Genomic DNA, 18,779 nt, shown 5'->3' with positions numbered 1-18,779 from the left:
AAGCACCTTTTTTTGGAGGGTGGGTGGGAGCGAAAAAGCATAGAGAAGATCCTGCAGTACATCTATCGCGTAATATATCCACGTACACAAAGTGTACAGTGTCGGGAAAGAGGACTACTGCCCCCCGATGTTTAGGATCGGTATTGCGTGCAGATGCTCCTGTTGGGTGCAATCAAATGCTACTTAACTTAACTTGACTTTAAATGATAGCTGAGCAGGGGGTGACGATTAGTGGGGGGGCTGGTTGGTTGGTGGACCTCAAAGGGGGCGGGGCTTAGGTAGGGCTGAGTAGAAAACAAAATGTTGGTTAGCAAGTCGTCTTACGGTTTTGAAATATCTTGGCTTAAATATTTAAAAATGTTAATTAGTGTGCAAATCATATTTGTAAGAAAAAAGACATTTTTGATATGTAAATTAACCCAAATTAATCTATTTTTATCATGCAACAAATGTGCAATAACTGCATTTAACCATCAAATTTGCTTAAAAGATATAATGCTATAAATAATATATTTGTTTAAGGCTATAATTTTGAGACACCAAACTTTTTCAGTCTAATTTCAATCAAAAAAAAAACAACGTCTTATATTCAGGCCAACTCGGCTGTGATGTCATAATAAGAAATGCCAAAATTTGGCATTTCTTAATGCATTTTTTTGGCTTAGATACCAAAAAAATCTGCCAAATTTATTGTCTACGTGTAAAATTTCGATTTTTTTGACCTTATGTCCACCATGTCATGTCATATTTTTGATGATATGAAATACAAGATGTCTGTGTGGGTTCCCTTTGGTGTTTTTTTTTTTCTCTTGACGACAGCCTCTCGAAAAGGTGAAGCGCAACCCCGACGCCCCCTCGCTCGCGCGCCTTCTCTCTATACAAAGTGTAGCATAAATCCCACACAACGCAAGAAAGGAATCGATAAAAACACGCCACACTGGCCTCTCTTTCTCTTTCTTTCTCTTTTTTTTCGAGGGACGCGAGCTGTCCGCATTTGTGTCGGAAAAGGGAGGCGTTGGAATCGAACCAGCAATTATTTATATCCCTTTTTTTTGGAGGAGGATAAAGTAAGCTCTTGTCGACCTCAACTCTATTCTCCACTCAATTAAATAGATCAGATGGAGGTATAGTCATGCCTCTACTTATGAACGTTTCAGGTTGAAAACCATCCAAGTTATGAATATCCCCAAAAAGTATGTAAATGCATTTCGTTATCTGTTATTTTATTTTGAATTCCCCATATTAAGCGATTAAAAACCATATTAATGCAACATGGCACATAATTTCATGCACACACTCACAGGACACACATAAAACTATAAGATGTACTACAAAGTGGACTGCTTTCGAGCAAATATTTCAATGGCGCAGGGCACATTTTTATGTGCTTTATTTATTTTAAGACGTTAATTAATCATTTCCTTATTCCTTTTTCATACAAAATTTGGACACTTTGACCCATTTTAAAAGGTTTAATTGGTATTTTTTTGAGGATTTTGGAACAAATTTGATAATTTACATATAAAGTACACTTCTACTTACGAAATGTTCAAGTTAGGGAATAAGTCTTGGAACCAATTAATTTCGTAAGTAGAGGTATATAACTATTTTATTTTGTTTACAGTGAGATTGATTTGGTTACAGAACTTTATTTTAATGAAAGAAAGAAAAACATAACTTATTTCATCTTATATTCAGGAAATTTCCTTGTTTACACTAGCAATGATGCCAAATAAGTAAATAGAACCTTTGTATATATTTTAATTATTGGAAAGGGTTCGTTTGGGCACAAAACCACAAAAAAATGTACAAAAAAATCTGCAAACTAGGTAAAAATCTACAAAATCCCTAAAATTCCCAAATTTGTACCTGAATGATTGAGATGATGCAGTGATTTGGTGGGTGACCCCGCCTATGATAGGCGTCCCATCCATTTCAATTCCTTAACTGATGCTTTGTTCTTTTATCCGGTGGGTGGGTGTGTTGGCTAATTGGTGCTGAGGCAAGCAAGCAAGCAAGCAAGCCTATTGCTTTCAAAGGGGGAAAACAGCCAGCATCTCAAAGAGAGCCCACATCAAAGACTTCCAATAATCTATAATACATGGACGACGACTCTCATTGGTGCAGAAAAATAGGTTTAGGTGGGGGGGGGGGGTGTCGATACACAATGGCAGTTGCTCGTTAATTGTTTTGAGGTCACGCGTAATGATGTAAACATTTGACACCGCTAATTCATTCAAAATATCTCACTGTGTAATATTCATGTTGTGAATCTGATTTTTCACAGTCCAAAAAACTGTTGTAAAATAAATAATTGTCAGAAAATGAAGGTAAATTGGCCAAAAAATGAGTGCAAATAGCCAAAAAAACGAACGACAATTGGCACAATTCTGATTTACATTGGCCAAATCATAAGTCTTAAAACTCCAGGTGGGAAAAGTGGAGGTATTCTGAAATAAAATGAACTATTATCATTTTAATTTAAATTTATAAATGCCATCTTCTAGACAAGTGATAGTTTCAAATGGTGGAATTTACATTTCAATATAAAATTAGTTTTTTGATGAAGAAAATTGCGATGTAGTCAAACCGCGTTATTCGAGGGATTACTGTATTTGTTTACTGGCATTTTTTTTCGTTCATATTCTCTCCTTTGCTACTGTCATTCATTGCAGATCTTGTTTATAATGAAATATAATTATCATGTATAGATAAACAGGCAATAATAATAATATATGCATTCATTTATTTGCCATAGATGCCCAAGAAAGATACCATCAAGTAAAGAGACGTCATAGAGTCCAATCGTCTCATTTTAAGAGGCTCCTCCGGAACTGGGTATGTACAATGGTACTTCCTTCTACTTACTAAATCAATTGATTACACAATTTGTTTTGTAACTTTATAGAGCTGCATTTTTCATTGAATTAGCATATGGAAATCTTTAATACTTGTTACTAAAACCCCTTAAAAAATGATAAAAGTAGGCCAGTTTGGTAGAAAAATGTATTTACAATTCGCCAGGTATGGTCACCCCTATTTTAATAAAAAATTATAATGATTTTAATAATAATAACTTTCAATAATAATAATAATAACTTTCAATAATAATAATAATAATAATTTTAATAATAATAACTTTCAATAATAAAATAACTTTAATAAAAATAATTATATTTTTATGATAATAATATTTTTATGCTAAGATTTTTACAATATAATATTTTTATAATAATAATAATATTTTTATCATACTAATGATAGTTTTAATCATAATAATAATATTTTTAGAATTATTGTTTTAATAATAATGATAATAAGAAACAATTTGGTGTCCTTGCGAGTTTCAACATGAATTTTCACATTTTTATGAACTTACAAAAAATAGTAATTAAAAAAAATTCCCCCAGAAAAAAATGTGTGATGTATTAAAGCCGCGATATTTGAGGGATTACTGCATAACACCAAACCAAGCAATTAACTAAAAAGCAGCTCAATTTAAACCTGCCCTACTTTTGTGTTTCACAACCTGAAAACTTTGTAAGTTGAATCTTCCATTCGTATATAGAGGTACTATATTTATTTTGAAGTATAAACTCATTCGTCGGCTACCCTTGTCGACAATGGCAACAACACAAGATCAGTCAAACAAATAAAACAAGCACAAGTCTTGCCAGCCAATCAACTACGAGAAGACACACAATGAGAGTGAGAAACAATACATTTTTCCTAGTCTTCAATGACCCAAATTCACGTCAAGAATTCCCATAAAACGCAAATGTGCGGAGAAGTTATCCCAACAAATTTTCTGTCTTTGACGATCCAATTGGCAGCGAATAAATCCATCCGCATTTCCAATTGTTCAGCCCGTTTCACGTGGCGGCAATTCGACACAATTAAGCGAAAAAACGATTGCTGGGCCACCGCCAGGCAAGTGAGCGTATTACCTTCAGGCGCGCTTTCACAATCACGTGCGACCATGCGGCGCTCAACTCGACTCCGAGAACCCCAAAAGGATGTAAAACCAGTCAACTTTCATTATGTCAAGCAAATTAGCCTCCATTACGGAACACCCGGCTTTAATGTAGGCGCAATTTAGCGTTTTTTTTTTCCGTTACTGACTGGTGGCGGCCTACAAAATTATCTGAACGTAAAGTGCAGCTGTCTCTGTTAAAGAATTTGGCCAAAAGGCTCGTCTGGCATCAAAAGGGAGGCGGGGCTTCATTAAGCTGACGGAATGTATCGAAAATAGCAGCTCTTAAAACTTGAGTAGAAACTTAAGTGGCGGAATTCTGGGATGGATTGAGAAAAGTCTTGTATAATATATATCTTGGAAACAAGTTGATTGGCCCAAATTACGTTGCTAAAAAACAAGTAGAGTGCGACACACTCATAGAACAAATTGTATTTTGTATTAAATGCAATTAAAACATTCATAATAGACATTGAATTGAGTATTAAAGTAAGTAAGTGTTGTATTTACTGTATTTTCTTGCATGTTAGCCACCTCTGCGTATAAGTTGTAACCTTAAAATTGCCTTAAAATGGATAAATTTGACAATTTCTCGCGTATAAGCTGCCCCCTGATTCATAATTTTCACCTCCATATTCATAGTTTTAATAGGGAGTACAGATATCTTACTTTGAAGGGAAAATATTAAGAAAACGGGTTGGGAATTACAAACTTAATGTATATTACTGTATTTTCTCGCATATTAGCCGCCTCTGCGTATAAGACGTGCCCTTAAAATGGTTGAATTTGACAATTTCTCTCGTATAAGCCTCCCCTGATTCATAATTTTCACCTCCATATTCGTGGTTTTAATAGGGAGTACAAATGTGTTATTTTGAAGGAAAAATGCTATTTTTGAGTTTTTGAGTTTTGTGCATGTCAAGTATAATTTGTGCTCATATAAGCCGTACCCTTGATTCAGTCATCATTTTTTTGGTGATAAATAAGGCCTATATGCGAGAAAATCTTGTCCTGGGAGGATGCACTGCCCTCTGGTGGACGTTAAAGGTAGTAAGTACAGTAATCCCTCGAAAATCTGGGTTAATGCAGACCAGACATAGTCGTGACAATTAAAAAATTGAATATTTTTTGAAAATTGGAACTTTTTAGTCATTAATATTGAAAAAAAATCTAAAATTTGCGATAAAGCAACGCCAAAATAATCAAAGGATTACTGTAGTACATCAAAATACAGTACATTATTAAAATACCCCCAATTCTAATCCCCTAAAAACTATGTGATTAGTCCCGATTACTAATGAGAACACATGAACAGCCTCTAATCACCTTATCAAGATGCATTGTGGGTATCATTACCCCAACAAAAGGTCCTTTTATTGAGTACCATTTAAACCAAAACAATTATTTGTGCGTTGTCCCTACCTCTAAAAAGAAGAAGAAGAAAAAAAACATAGAAATATCTACTTGTTGACAATTTGACGAGTCCCGTCGGAGTACTCGAGATACCCACTCCATGGCTACGAGTACTTTGCAGGGTAAAAACGAAGAATGGACATAAACATAATGGCCGATAGAGTCGGCGAATGGGAAAGGAGGGAGGAATAAAAGAAGGGAGAAAAAAATGGAGGCATTTTTTTTTTAGTAGAGCGGTCTATGGAGAAGTTCCCTGGAGGTCAGTCTGCGTTTTAGCTCCTTCCATATTAGCGCTCGCTCTTTTTGGGCCCCCTTCATGAAGCCTCGGTTCTCTTGGGCCCTCCGACTCAAATAGGGCATCACCTCGTTCACTGGGCCGTAAGGGACGTACTTGTAGACGGGGAAACCAGCTTGACCTGGAAAAATGGTATAGGTAGGTGTCAAAGTGGAGGTTCGGGGGCTAAATCTGGCCCGACGCATCATTTTGTGTGGACCGGGAAAGTTAATGGTGTGTGCTGACTTTGTGTTTGAGGATCAAATTAGTATAGATGGATATTAAATTTCTTGATTTTTCCCTTTTTAAAACAATAATTGTCATTTTTTAATCATTTTTTGTGTTTTTAGGTCAAAAATCATTTTGTAAAATCTAAAAATATATTTAAAAAAGGCTAAAATAAACATTGGTTTAGATCTATAAAAAATTGAATATTCAGGGATTTTAATTTAGTTCTTTTAATCCATTTATTTAAGAAAAATGGAGATATTGTATCTAAAATGTGAAATAAAATTGACGTTAAAGCGATAATACACTATGGTCAATTATTACAATTTGTTTAATTGTCACTTTAGGGGAAAAACGAATTAAAAATGGACATAAAAGTACTGCAGTTTATATATAAAGTATGTCTATTTATTTCTGAACCCTCATTCAGCTCTTACAAAAACACATTATATATGTTTATATATTCTTGTGCTCACATTCTTTATATATACTTTTTTTAAGTTGTAGTTTCGTTTTTGTCAGTTTGTGTTTTCCCTGATTTTTGTCTTGAAGGTAGTATTCAAAGTTTAATGTTCGTTTAAAATTCTTAGTCCATATTCTGTTTTTTTCCATTATCGGGCTACATTATCCACAATATTCGTATATCAGTATTACTGTATGTATATTTTTTATATGCTTGCTCAACCCAAAAAAAAAGTATTTTAATGTTTTTACTTTGGCATCCATAGTTAAATCATTGATTTCCATTGACATTTAGCCAAAAAACCTTTTCTCAATCAGATTTTAATTTATCTTAAACCACTAAACTACACTATTCCATTGTAAAAGGCCTTAAAAACCAACCCCTAAAAATTCAACCATCTTATAAGAGATCCAAGATCCCTTCAGGCGGAGCGTACAACGTCCCGCTGGCGGGTTTGATTGACAAACAACAAGGCCAGAACTGACGGAGACAAGTTGTCTCTGGCGAGGTGACTCGGCCCATCTGTCACCAGGCAGTTTTTGGATTGAAACCATGGCATTAAATGCGGAGAGGTTAGCCGTGAGGTTAGCGTAAGTGCGTAAGTGTTTTGCTCACCCAGCGGGAAGCTGATCTGATCACACATGCCCAGTAACTGGCCAAAGAACACTTTGTTCTCCCGGGGTAAGAGACCCAGCTCGTCCATTCTGAGGGACAAAAACATTGGCAAAAAAACAGGGATGATCGTTAAAGGTGGTGGTGCGAGTTTAAACAAAAACAACAACAAGAAAAAACGTACCTCCGTAACGTGTGTTTGACCGTGTCCTCATTGTGAGACGCCACCATGACGTTGGCGTTCTTGTTGAGGGCAATCTCGTCTAGTGTGAAGTCCAAACATCTGAATGTGGACACACAATTTGAAAGTAAACATTTTACAAAAATAATCCATTTGGATTCCCTTATGAAAAATAACTTTAATACTAAGACCTTCAAATCTATTGTTTTTTTTGACTGCGCCAGTTCAATATGCTAAGCTAGTACAATATGCTAAGATAGTACAATATGCTAAAATAGTCCAATATGCTAAGCTAGTACAATATGCTAAAATAGTCCAATATGCTAATCTATTCCAATATGCTAATCTATTCCGATATGCTAAAATAGTCCGATATGCTAAAATAGTCCGATATGCTAAAATAGTCCGATATGCTAAGCTAGTCCAATATGCTAAAATGGTCCAATATGCTAAGATAGTCCACTATGCTAAGATAGTCCACTATGCTAAGATAGTCCAATGTGCAAAGATAGTCCAATATGCAAAGCTAGTCCAATATGCTTAGCTAGTCCAATATGCTAAGCTATTCCAATATGCTAAGATAGTCCGATATGCTAAGATAGTCCGATATGCTAAAACAGTCCGATATGCTTAAATAGTCTGATATGCTAAGCTAGTCCGATATGCTAAAACAGTCCGATATGCTTAAATAGTCTGATATGCTAAGCTAGTCCGATATGCTAAAATAGTCCAATATGCTAAAATAGTCCAATATGCTAAAATAGTCCAATATGCTAAAATAGTCCAATATGCTAAAATAGTCCAATATGCTAAAATAGTCCAATATGCTAAAATAGTCCAATATGCTAAGATAGTCCAATATCCTAAGATAGTCCAATATGCTTAGCTAGCTAAGCTAAGGACAGGTTGTCCCTTATAGAAGTAAATTGTGCAAATGTTTTTGTCTGAAGAACAAATTCTGAAACTGACCTGTGGTACATTTCATTGGTCGACTCGTAGTCCGGGTTAATGGGGTCCTCGTAGTCGAACTCCAGCGCCCTTTCCCGTTCCTGGTGCATGTAGGCCCCTCGCACTAGCTTGGCCGCAAAGTGCCAGCCCTCCCGCCGAGACAAATCCACGTCCGAACTGACGTTGTGAAAAGCGTCCTGCGTACAAACATTGACCTTTTAAGAGTGCGGCTTATATGCGAGAAATTGTAAAATTCTACCATTTTAAGGGTATACACAGGGTGTTCTGACCTTCAAATAACATTGGTAGGTATTGAAGATGACAGGCTTGTCCTTGTTGTAAACTTTCTGCATTTCCAACGTTAGCCTGCTGATAGCCGGCTGCATGTAAGTTTGCTCCGCGTCCACCATTAAGCGGACGCCATTTTTTACAGCGTGCTGAAAAGGGACAAAAAAATAAATACGATTGTTGCTGTTTGACATCCGTTCCAACATTCTGAGAAATGGCATTCGTCAAATTTACCTTTGCTAAAATATCCATGCGGTGAAGTATTCTCTTCAATTGTCCTTCGTCTTCTTCGGTGAAGTCTTTGAGAAGAGGTTCCAGTTCACCCAGCTGAGCAAAACAAGCCAAAAAGCCATTATTTTATTTTGAATTTCCCTTATTAACAATTAAAAAATGGGTACAAATTCAAAGTGGCACATATTTTCACACACACACATAGGGCACACGTAATAGTCTAAAATGTACTACAAAGTGGACGGTTTTTGGGAAATATTTCAATGGTGGAGGGCATATTTCATGTTTTATTTATTTTAAGACATTAATAAATTGTTTTCTTATAATTTTCTCTAATTTTTGTGTTTCCTCACATCAAAATCATACAAAATTGGGACATTTTGACCCATTTTAAAGGGTTTCGTTGGTAGTTTTGTGAGGACAAGGGAACAAATTTGATATTTTACATATAAAGTACACATCTACTTACTAAATTTTCAAGTTAGGAAAAAATTCCTGGAACCAATTCATTTTTGTAGGACTGCATATCAATTTTTAGAGGCTTTTTGGTCCGTATAATTTGGACAACAAAATCAGTTACAGCTAGCTAGCGTTATTAGAGCTATTGGTATGAAGTACTAACTTGAACATTTGGGACAACAAGTGGTTCCTCCAGTTGGGCTCTATCTGTGAAGAGTCTTTCCCAAGCTGTGAGGTCCAACATCCTGCCAAAAAAAAGCGCCCCAGACAGTGTTATTTCCATTAAAAATGATTATTTATGACTTTTGGAGCACTTGTCAAAGTTTGTTTTAAAATGCTAACTTTTCCAAAATAGGGCCGGTTCTTCTCACCCTGAAGTTTTGTCGCTATGCGCCGTTAGCATCTTGAAGAAGGCTTCTTTTCCACCCACACTGCTTAAAAATTCCTTCAAGTACAAGTAAGAAAAAGTAAGTATGGATGAAATATTGTGAAAAATTAATTATTATTAAGTCTCACCTGAATCTGTTTAACGTCCAATTTTTTATCCAAGTCGTCCAATCCGTCTTGACCCTGTTTGGAGGCCAGGAAGTTGAAAAAGCGCCGCCATTTCACCAGAATCTCCGACAAATGGAGCTTGGAGGACAAATCCAGAAGGTTAGCATGTTGCTATCGCTATCAAGTACAAGTATATGGGTTTAAAATAAATTAATTAGGTGGTATTCAACTTTTTTTAAAATAAATTCACCCTTAGCGTTGTTCAAATTGGATTAAAAAAACACATTTTGGGTGTGCTAATTTCCCCTGTTTAAAATCTGAGACTCACTATTATTGGCCCACAAAAAACACTCAAATTATTGTAAAAAAAAATCATATTTTTAGCATGATTTTGAAACGCAACTCACCAAAAACTGAGGTCTGCCCAGAGCGGTCATTTTAATGGCCGAGAAACCGTCCATGGAACCCCCGCCTAGTATAAATATTAATCAATTTTAGTCATAGTACTGTGAAAAAAATTGTATTGTTGATTATTCGGGTTTATTTTCTTACCCGAGGCTTGAATGCATTTGAGGAAGGTTCCCATGTGTTGGTCACATTTACTCTCGTCTGCGTAGAAATATTCTTTGTGGAGTTCACCTAACAAAAGCGCCAATACAATTTAAAATAAGCATAAATAACGGAATGTATGTGATTTTTTTTTATCGTAATAAAACGGTAGGCGGGACTTACCTTTTTCAGCACTGGATTGGCTGGAGCTAAATAAGAAGAAACAAGAGTAAAAATGACATTTTAGACAAATTCATTTATTTTTTCATTCATTTTCTGAACCGCTTATCCTCATGCGGGGGTGCCGGAGCCTATGCCACCTAACAGGTGGAAGACAACCAATCATAGCTAGCGTTGGGCAATTTAGATTGTTTGACCAATTAGCCTAGCTAGCATGTTTTTGGGATTGTGGGAGGAAACCAGGATACCCGGGGAAAACCCACTCAAGAACATGCAGAACTCCATACTGAAGGGAATCGAAACCAGAACCCCATACCTGTCAGCTATTTTTTTTATCGGCATCCCATAGTTATCGGCTAAACTTACATTGACTTTCGAGCATAGCATGTTTTTGACCTATAGTCCAGAAAATACGGTCATTTCATATTTTATTTCCACAGTTCACATAACATAAAAATCTTAAAAAATATTTTAATAGAACATGCAAATTATGAATTTATGTCAGATGAGTGTTAGCTCTTGTTTGATTGGTTACTTTTAACCAATAAGAAGGATCCCGCGATTGCGCAATCACAAGATCTCAGTAGCTCATTTGAATTTTTTTGTATTATTACTCTTTCATAATCGAGTCTCGCAGAATATATTTGTCATATTACCAGTTTAAAAATGATATATGGTGACCTCGTTTTTTCCCAAAAGTTTGCAATTTCCACAAAATGAATTTACATGAATTCCATTCCCCGAAGGCACAATTATTATTCCACAATCGACAAAAAACATGCAAAACGTGAGCGTCTTCTTCCAAAGTCATAATTCACCCGGCTGACTCTTGTTATTAATAACGTACGGCAAATTTGAACTTTAAATCATCTGACCGGTCGGCGTACGTCTGCATCACTTAAACACTTTTAAAGACACGTGGCCAGCTTTCTTTGATGGTGACCTCGGCAATCTATGAAAAGTTAAAAGGTCGCAGTTATTATTAGCATCCACGCAATGACAAGTCCATTTGTCTCGCTGGGTGTCCGCTGAATTATGAAATGAATCATATGAGCCCTAGCTCCTCATGTGACAAAATTCCTAGAACGTAAGGCATCCTTCAAGCGGCCAATCAGGGTAGAGATATTCGCCGTATGTGGCTAGGAATGCTTACATAATGTACATGTAGTTATGAAGGGGATAATTCATATGTAATAATACATTTATAGCTATAAAACAATGTTTATTTGAGGGGTTTTTTATATGTACTTTTAGATTTTATCAAATGAGTTCTGAACTAAAAACTGACTGATTAAAAAATGACAATGATTGAATATAAATTTAATATACAGCGGCCCATTTTAGATATAATGTTTAGATATTTGTTTTAATAAATGGATTAAAAGAAGTGGATTAAAAGCCCTGAATATTCCGTTTTTTATATATCTAAAACAATGTTTATTTTAGCTTTTTTAAAATATATTTTTAGATTTTACAAAATGGTTTTTGAACTAAAAACACAGAAAAAGTGATTAAAAAATGACAATTATTGATTTAAATGGGGGAAAATCTGGAAATTTAATATACATCTATATCTATCATTTTAATTTGAACTTAAAACAGAAATGATTGACTTTCTCGGGCCGCACAAAATGATGCGGTGGGCCAGATTTGGCCCCCGGGCCGCCACTTTGACACCTAAAGGGTTAACTCATTGGCTCTCTATTGCTGAAATGGTCTTATTTTAGAGTCATGCATTCAGTTGCTTACTCCATTGCCATGTGTAGCTCCTCCCCCTGGCTGATATCCTCCTCCACACTGTAGTCCAAGACAGAACCCACGCCGAAAGCCAGGTTCTTCTGGACCAGAGGCCGGATGGCTTTGTGATCCTCGCCCGCCACAAATTGTCCATAAAATGTCATCTTCATCAGCTGATTGAAGGCTTTTTGACCCAAAACTTTCTTCCCAAAATCCATGATCTGAGCACAGAGAAAAGGGGTGACGTAGCATTAGCCGTCAAATACGACAGTTTTTTTCCAAACTACTAAATATGCATTTTGTATAAAAAAAAATGTTTTTTATCAAAACAAAGCAACTTTTTGTTTTGTTTTTAGCAATTTACATGAAAAAAAATGTCAATGTTGAACATTTGGGTTTTTGGTTCTCCATTTTTAACTTACCATGACATCACGTTTTAAATCATTTTGACATTTTGCACGTTTTCCAAGATTTTATGACAATTATTCGTATTTAGATATTAATAATGATGTTGACTTTAACTTTCAAAGTAATTGATAAGCCTCTTCTCCATTATTTTGAAAGTCCTGCCTTCTCTTCCTTTTCAATGACACGTCAGTTTAAGTGAAAACCAAAACCAAAAAGTTTTTTGACTGTCTTTGTAACGAAAAGGAAACTAGTATTTAAAAAAAACATAACCGTATTTTCACGACTATAAGGCGCACTTAAAACTCTTAAATTTTCTCCAAAATAGACATTGCGCCTTATAATCCATTGCGCCTTATATATGTAAAAAAATATTAAAATGTCATTCATTGACAGTGCGCCTTATAATGCATTGCGCCTTATAGCTACGCTAGCTTTCTTTTTTAAATGTGTCACCGAAAAAATTGCCAGTCGGACCATAAACGGCTCCCAAAATCTGAAAATTCTCCCGTTTTTGGCCTAAAAAACGAGGAAATATTCCAGCGTTGACATCTTGTCGAAAGTATCGGATGACGGCGGCGGGAAGCCATTCCGAAACGTCTCGACGTGTTTTGAAAGCAAAACTCGCCTGACGTGCAAAAACTTTTTTTTTAGGAAAAAAAGCGCTACCCTTCTCGGCAAGTCTCAAGGCAGACATTTCTGTAAAAAAAAAAAAATGGTTTGAAAAGAGGTGATAGAGCGCCCTTATGGATTTATTATTTATGCCTCATGAATGCAAAATGTACTGCCAAAAAAAAATGAAAAACTTAAGGGTGCAGACTTTTGGGATGCTTTTAAAGCTTTTTTTTGGTCCAAAATCTTACGCAATCCAATATGGGATGCCTGGTTTTATTTATAATTTTATCCAGATGTTATAACAATGTTATGTTATGATGACTTACCATATTTATTTGAGTATAACGCACCATTATTTGTGACTAAAAAAATAATTTTGCAGTTTTTTTTGCAGCTTACACCATGCTGAACACATTGTTACCGCCAGTGGGCAGTGTTTCACCGGTATCCTTGTATAACGTACAACCAAAGTTTGCTGAATTTTATTTTTTTGTACAAAATTTTGTGCGTTATACTCCAATAAATACGGTAATTAATTTTAGATCGTACGTCAAACATTTTTAAAGTGTGGTTAAGATCAGGTAAGACACGTATTTACGTGTATTTTTGACTAAAACTAAAAATTGGTTTTAAAGCGTTGGTGTCCAACATGTGGCCCGCGGGCCAAAAGTGGTACGCTCGGGGGTCCGATCCGGCCCGTCGGGGTGTTCTGCCTAACAGGGCGATGGAAAGGGCTCCAGCACCCCTTTGTGAGGATAAATTGAAAATGTAAATGTTTCTGTGTCCAACATGTGGCCCGCGGGCCAAAAGTGGTACGCTCGGGGGTCCGTTCCGGTCTGTGGGGGTGTTCTGCCTGAACGGGAGATGGAAAGGGCTCCAGCACCCCTTTGTGAGGATAAATTGAAAATGTAAATGTTTTTTTTGTTCTCCATTTTAAAGTGTTTAAGATAATGTGTAGTTTTTTCAGTCTCTGCGGGACTAAAATGTCCTCAAAAAATGTGACTTGTCCTCCTCCAGTACGATTTAATAGTTATTTGCCATCTTTATTGTGCATTTTTTTGGGCTAGTGCAAATTATAGTCGTAAAAAAGTCCTATCAAATGACATTGAGTGTTCTGAAAACAATTAAAGTCACGTGTGGTTATTCTTGAGTAATTCCAAAGCCCTTAAAAATGTCTCCTCTACCCCAGAAGGCTACCAAAATAAACCAGCAAGAACAAGATGTCCTCACATGTTGCGTTACATAACACATTCTTCAGCCAGGCATGTTTCTCATTCATTCATGTGCAACTTGGAAGGGCTCTGCTAGGTCAACAAATTTGTTACCGGCGACTGGACGCAAGATGATGTTGCGTGGCGACCAGTCTGCCCAGATCGTATAACTTTGACATGAAAGAAGGGAAATGATAGCGGAGCCAAAAACAGTCGCTAGCTTGCTGGAAAAACAAGTTGTAACGCGAGAAGTGGGAGTTCCAGACCTGACAGACGCAGATTCCCTCCATATTTTGTTTGTCCCCTGTTTAAAAACAAACCATGTGTTGGTGTATTTTGTAATAATTTTATTATGCCTACATATCCAATATTTAATGTACTTTCTATAGCCGATACATTATATTATCTGTGGCATTTGCAAGTTTTTTTTAAATGTGTAGTCTTTGTTCCTAATTGTATATCCGGCTTATATGTGGGTATTACAAGTGTTATTCATCATTTTGGGACTTGTTCCTAATCGTACATAAGGCTTATATGCGAGTACTTTGTGTTATTTATAATTTTGGAACTTGTTCCTAATTGTACATACGGCTTATATGTGGGTATTACAGGTGTTATTCATCATTTTAAAGCTATTTCTTGAGTACTTTTTCAAACGAAGAACTATCATGATGGCAGACGTCCAATCCGTATACTCGCTGCCGACCTTCCAGTCCAAAAGGATTGGTCACAATCACCGCCATTCCTAATTTAAATCATCTTGATGTATATGGCAGTCAATGAGTTAATGAATTAATCAATGGTCATTTTAACATTGCAATGTGAATGATTAGCTAATGCAGAATTACATAATTCTTTATTTCAGCATGTGTACTAGCAATAACGGTGAAACCAGCATCATCCTAAATTGTTTTATTATACTCATTTGCATATTTGTACATTGTGATGATAATTATAAAATATTTTATAACAGGACCCATCCATCAAAAGATGGCTGGATTAGCATATACTAGTTATTTTAGTGATTTCACACTATATTATTAAGGGAAACTGGCCTCAATAGATATTCTGGTGGTTGTTTTGTTGTTCTTATTGTTGTTGTTACCTCTTGGTTTTTATCAACCAGGACGTCGTAGGAGCACATCTTGAGGACCACCAGACTTCGAAGCAGCTCCATGGAGTCCTTGCTCTTGTAAGCCTCTCTGGTCTGCTCAAAGTCCACCGATATTTCACCGTTCGGCCGCCCGGAGAAAGCCGAACGTCCATCCCCTGCCTCAACATGCCGACCTCCGACGTCGACGTGCGTGTGCTGGGCCCGAACGGACGCCTCTACCGCTACCACCGCCGCCGCTATGGGACTTCCGGGGAGTCGCGGTCTTCGGCCGGTGAGTAGCCGCCTGAGGGGCGCCTCGGCCCGGGCTCGCGTGACACATGCGACCGGTAACATGAGGGGAACAAATGTGGATGAAGCTAAAGAGAGAAGTCACGTTGGAGTGTTTACTGGGCGGGAGTACTTCTCGTTTGCATCAGGGGGGTGTGCCAGTGACGTCTTTAAACGTCTTTTGTCTTTAATAACACTCCCCCAGAGGACATTGGCTAACTTTTAAGTACACATTGACATGCTAGCTACAAATTGGCATACGGGGTTACTTCACCCCAAATAAATAAATACATCGAGCGTACTACAACAAAACTACCTTAAAGTAGTCGAACACATAAATAAACGCGGTAGCTAATCTATAAAAGTGATAACTGACTAACGTATTTGATAAAGAATTGTAAGTAGCGGCGCTACTAGCAAAACTTTACGTTCAAAAACTGATATGAAGTTAATGTCTTTGATAAAGAATTGGAACTAGCTAGCATGGCTATTTACGATTTTATCTCGATGGTGTTATGTAAGCTTTTTATCTTGTTGATAAATGTTGGGAAAATAGGGGAGGCGAAAATGAATGGATTGGATGGTTTTATTGATATTATACAAGTATGGGATTATAATAATAAGAAAGAAGTAGTCAATAGTATGAGAAGGGAAATGCACATAACAACAACATACAGACTAATAAATAAAAAATTGATAATAAGGAAAGTGCACAGATAACAAACGAACAGATACATATTCAATAAATAATATTTTTTAAAAGCAATGGTATTCACCACTCAAAATTTAGTGTAATGGCATTAAGCTATATTTTATTTACAAATAATCACTCAGAAACATCAGGGTAATTTGTATTATTTAAATTAAATAAATAGTAAACTCTTCAAAATAACAATAAATGCTAGCAAAATTTTCTGAAAACAAAATGAAAAATAGTGATCTAATCAAACACTTACATACCTTTTACAAAATATTGAAAAATAATAATAAAATAGTTAATTGCTTACCACATTTTAAATGTATTATTCATATAAGTAGGTGAATAGTTATGCCTAAGTTCTTTAACAACAATTTGAGTCAAATTTGGAGAAATGTGTTTTTCAAAAAGTCATTTTAAAATTCTTCCAAATAATTGAGTATTAAGCAAAAGGGAGTCACTTCTCTGAAACTCATTCATTACATCACTATCACCCCCAATTACATATTTATCTGGAGCACATTATGTAACTTTATTACTTAGATAGGTCAAGGAACCCAAAAGTGCAATTATTCTCATTTAAGCAAGTTTTAAAAAGAAAGGCAGTCTTCCAAATAATGAAGAATTAAAAGAAGTTAAACAGGCAAGTAATAATATACTTACAAAATAATGAATAAAGGTAAATATAGTGCAAAGGCATATTTATTTACGCATTTTTAGATATCTAATTCATATAAAAAGGTGATTATAGTATCTTTAAAACAAGTCTAGTCAAATTTAAGAAAACAAAAGTTATGAAATGGCTTTTCTTGGTCTTTTAAGTACTTAAAACTACTCAAAAACTAATTTACCGTATCGTATTTGTTTATCGACCCATACTTAATTTAATCTTATACAAAAGTGAGTTGAGTTCCCCAAAAGTTGCAATAGAACAATTGGGCAAAGTTTTAAAAAGGAGACCAAAAAAAAAAACAGTCTTAAACATAATTGAGTAGTAAATAAAGGCAATAAAAAATCTCATTATACTTGTATAATGGCAATAAAAGCATTCTAAAGAGAAAACAACTCATTAACTGGTAAGTAACTACATATCTTTACAAGATAATGAAGAATGGTAAAATGTACTCAAGTAGCCCGCACTTGTACAATTATTTACAAATTTATCTTGAACACATTATGCAACTTTATTACTCATATTCAGAATTGGATAGCATAACCAAAAATGGCCTACAGTGTTGCTTTAAGCAAATTGCCGTCTCATTTATTTACTCGCATATAAGCCGCCTTAGTCGGACACAAAAAAAAATATGACTGAATCGAGGGTAAGGCTTATTTTTAGATTTAACAAAATCATTTTTGGACTAAAAACACAGAAAAATGTATATAAAAATGCAATTATTAATTTAAACGGGGGAAAATCACAAAATGTAATATAAATCTATACTCTTTATTTTTATTTGACCTAAAGCACAAAGTTGGCACTCATGATTGACTTCCCCGGGCCACACAAAATGATGCAGCGGGCCACATTTGGCCCGCGGGCCGTCACGTTGACACCAGTGATCTACTATACTATTTTAATACCACTTTATGAATTTTGCACTGTTTTCTTGCGTCGTCAACATTTGAGAACCACTAACGCAGTAACACCAGCAGAGGGTGCTATTGCACCACCCCTAAATCAACTCTTGATTCCCACAAACCAGAACTTATTTAATGACTAAGTACATAACTTCCGTTTAATTGTTTTTAAAATTTGTTTACTGGGTTTAACCTTTTTGTTTCTGTATTTTTTTTGTACCTTCCCCCCTTTTATTTGTATTTGAAAAGCCTATTTTCCCAATATTTGCTTTATTTTGAATGGCTCTTGCGTTGCAGTTTTTCTTCCGTAAAAAGGGGGGTGCTAGGGCAGACCCTGGTGCGCACGCTTTATGTAAATTGCAGCAGAAGACAGAGTAACAAATCAGGAATTTCCCTCCTGCCACTCCTGAGAGGACCAAAAAAAGTCAAGGAGTTCTGTCCGTTTTTGGGGGGATTTTTAAGCTCTTTTTCTTTTGCAAAATAAGAGGAACACTTGATGGAAGTAACGGCGCGACGTACGCGGACGAGCCGAGTTGCCTTGGGAATCGAACTGGACGCCGTTGGATTGGGAGATCTATTTGGGGATTAAGTGCGTCGGAGAAGAAAACTCGAGGAAAAATTATGGATTAAAAAAGCAGAAGGATGCTTTTACCATGGAAGTGAAGAACTTTTGGGGTTTTGCGGGGGTGCTTGCTCTCCTTTTTAGCGTCGTTGCCAGTCAGCAACTCCGAGCCAAAGGCAGAAATGTGTGCAGAGCAGCTGGGTAAGAATGGAGATTTTATTGGTTTTCACGTTTGGTGTGCTAAAGGATTTTTTTGCAATTTTTCATGAGTGCAGGATTTTTCTCATGCATTTTTT

General features: G+C 36.0%; 2 protein-coding genes across 3 annotated transcripts in view; one reads left to right on the top strand and one right to left on the bottom strand.

Annotated features, from left to right (window-relative positions):
• Positions 1-5,295: 5,295 nt before the first annotated feature.
• prodhb (proline dehydrogenase (oxidase) 1b) lies at positions 5,296-15,791 on the bottom strand. Its single transcript, XM_077714984.1, has 14 exons — positions 15,368-15,791; positions 12,044-12,252; positions 10,298-10,323; positions 10,118-10,204; positions 9,973-10,037; positions 9,587-9,703; positions 9,442-9,515; positions 9,234-9,315; positions 8,615-8,707; positions 8,383-8,529; positions 8,114-8,289; positions 7,148-7,246; positions 6,967-7,055; positions 5,296-5,802 (listed from the first exon to the last, which is right to left on the bottom strand). Exons 1-14 carry the CDS (start codon positions 15,707-15,709, stop codon positions 5,612-5,614), a joined length of 1,797 nt encoding a protein of 598 aa, XP_077571110.1. The 5' UTR covers positions 15,710-15,791; the 3' UTR covers positions 5,296-5,611.
• Positions 15,792-18,254: 2,463 nt separating this feature from the next.
• Positions 18,255-18,779, top strand: part of scarf2 (scavenger receptor class F, member 2) — a 29,460-nt gene continuing 28,935 nt past the window's right edge. For both annotated transcript variants that reach the window (XR_013326083.1, XM_077714982.1), the window contains exon 1: positions 18,255-18,684. Coding sequence is in view for 1 of the 2 variants with exons in the window: in XM_077714982.1 (XP_077571108.1) it covers positions 18,575-18,684 (110 nt within the window). In the remaining variant the exon portion in view is untranslated. The remainder of the gene's footprint in view (positions 18,685-18,779) is intronic.

The sequence above is a fragment of the Stigmatopora nigra genome, chromosome 4 (genome assembly GCF_051989575.1).
Source record: "Stigmatopora nigra isolate UIUO_SnigA chromosome 4, RoL_Snig_1.1, whole genome shotgun sequence".
Classification (NCBI taxonomy): domain Eukaryota; kingdom Metazoa; phylum Chordata; class Actinopteri; order Syngnathiformes; family Syngnathidae; genus Stigmatopora; species Stigmatopora nigra.
Note: the sequence above shows the minus strand (reverse complement) of the source record. Positions and strands in the feature narration are given on the sequence as shown.